This window comes from Saprolegnia diclina (assembly GCF_000281045.1).
Source record: "Saprolegnia diclina VS20 unplaced genomic scaffold supercont1.1, whole genome shotgun sequence".
NCBI classification, from domain to species: Eukaryota; Oomycota; class Saprolegniomycetes; order Saprolegniales; family Saprolegniaceae; genus Saprolegnia; species Saprolegnia diclina.
The window spans coordinates 1,478,002-1,479,616 of NW_008246068.1; the positions used below are offsets into that span (position 1 = coordinate 1,478,002).

A 1,615-nucleotide genomic window follows, 5' to 3' on the forward strand; every position below is an offset into this window, starting at 1 on the left:
GTTGTAAGATGGTAGTAGCTACGTGCCACCCCATCTGCTTACTGCTGTCTTCCCATGACCAACTCGACGCCCCATTCGCATTGACTGTGCAAAATCTTGCATGAGGGTGCCCGAAGACGGTTATTCGATTTCTTAGCGTCGCGTAAAAGCTTTGCTGTTGAGCGAGACCTTGATGCATCGCAGGAGGAAGGGGGTAGCTACGACCGCTGCTATCGACACGCGGTGTGTCATTGTAGAACACCGCAACGTCGTCACAGCCCACGAAAGCGCTACAAAAGAGCCAAATGAAACCAATCCCATATGGACAGGACAGCAGACCGGCTTGGAGACGGCTGGGGGCTATATTCTCTTCTTGTCGCAATAGCAGTGACGCCGCTTCGCCAATCGACTCCATCTGTGTAGCAGCATCGCGCACGAGCGGCTCAACGGGGCCTTGTTGCTTTGTTGTTGCAGTTGTCTTTGTAGTACACAGTTTCGTGCCAAACGTAGAGGTGCGAAGCGGAAACAAGATGGCGTGAGCACCGTTGTGCTTGATGCGGCGCCGCTTACGGTGGTGTACGACGCGCGGCACCTCGCCGGTGTGCTTGGTGCTGCAGCCGTCCAATTTGTGATCTTGGTTGTCAGTGGTGGTGCGACCCTCGACATCGTCGTCTTCATCGTCGTCGCTGTCCATATCGAAACTGAGGTGCGTTCTAAGCATCGCACTGTAGAGCCATGCAATAAACTCTACAGAAACTACCGCTTCGCCGAGTCCAAGAGCTGGTGCGCGACAAACGTATCGTTGAGGTACACAAGGTCGTGCTACATCGAGTAAACGCTCTGCAAAGGGACCATGAAGCCTGTGACGCACCGGTGCATTTTCGGGGCTCTGCAGTCGCATCGGCTTTCCGTCGACGCTCGAGCTGATACGAGTACGTGCTTTTGAGAGCTATTTGCGTTGTGACGATGACCTTGATATTCTTAGAGCGCTGCGCCATCTTGATAGCTTTCAGAGGCACCAACCGACGCATATTTTTGTCGTTGGTTTGATGCAGTCAACGTCATTGAGCTGTGACTTTACCATGCTTCGGGTTTGCAGCCACCCCACGCTGTCGGGGCTCGAGCTTTCGGGGTGTCAGCTCATCTCTGCTTCACAATGCGGTCCATTCGCGTGATCCCGTACGTCGTTCCAGTATGTCTTGCTCGCCTCACCAATCCGAGCACCATCGACGCTATTATCGATGCTGTTTTTCCTCATGTCTTCTCCAACGCTGGCGTTGAGCAGGCACATGATGCTGGGCTCACCGATAACTTGTATTTTGTATTCAATACAAATACGGAGTGAAATAGAATGTTGTAACTGCCACAGCACCATTTGCCGGAAGCAGGTAATAATACAGCCGACGATGAAGAAGGCGAAGACCGGTCGTGGTGCTACGAACCGAGGCTTGGCTTGCCTCGAGATCCCCGATGTGTGCAAGGCCATCCTCGCTTACTGCTTCCTCGATGATGCGCAGAGCCTGAGCGCCATCGTGCTCAGTAAGGCGACCACGCGATCGGTCGCCGAGTACGAGGAGCTCTGGACCGGCCTCCTTATCGCTCACTACGGCGAGCTACGCTCGCACCCAGCAGTGCG

General features: G+C 54.2%; 2 protein-coding genes across 2 annotated transcripts in view; one reads left to right on the forward strand and one right to left on the reverse strand.

Moving 5' to 3' along the window:
* Positions 1-81: 81 nt before the first annotated feature.
* On the reverse strand, positions 82-1,084 carry SDRG_00494 (hypothetical protein). The gene is made up of 4 exons (XM_008605973.1): positions 851-1,084; positions 740-801; positions 319-692; positions 82-269 (listed from the first exon to the last, which is right to left on the reverse strand). The coding sequence occupies exons 1-4, from the start codon at positions 878-880 to the stop codon at positions 133-135; spliced, it is 603 nt and encodes a 200-aa protein (XP_008604195.1). The 5' UTR covers positions 881-1,084; the 3' UTR covers positions 82-132.
* A 301-nt stretch (positions 1,085-1,385) lies between these two features.
* The window catches only part of SDRG_00495 (hypothetical protein), a gene marked incomplete at both ends in the record, with an annotated part of 869 nt that continues 639 nt past the window's right edge, over positions 1,386-1,615 (forward strand). Inside the window, one exon of the mRNA XM_008605974.1 lies at positions 1,386-1,610. Within this exon, the coding sequence (XP_008604196.1) occupies positions 1,386-1,610 (225 nt within the window). The remainder of the gene's footprint in view (positions 1,611-1,615) is intronic.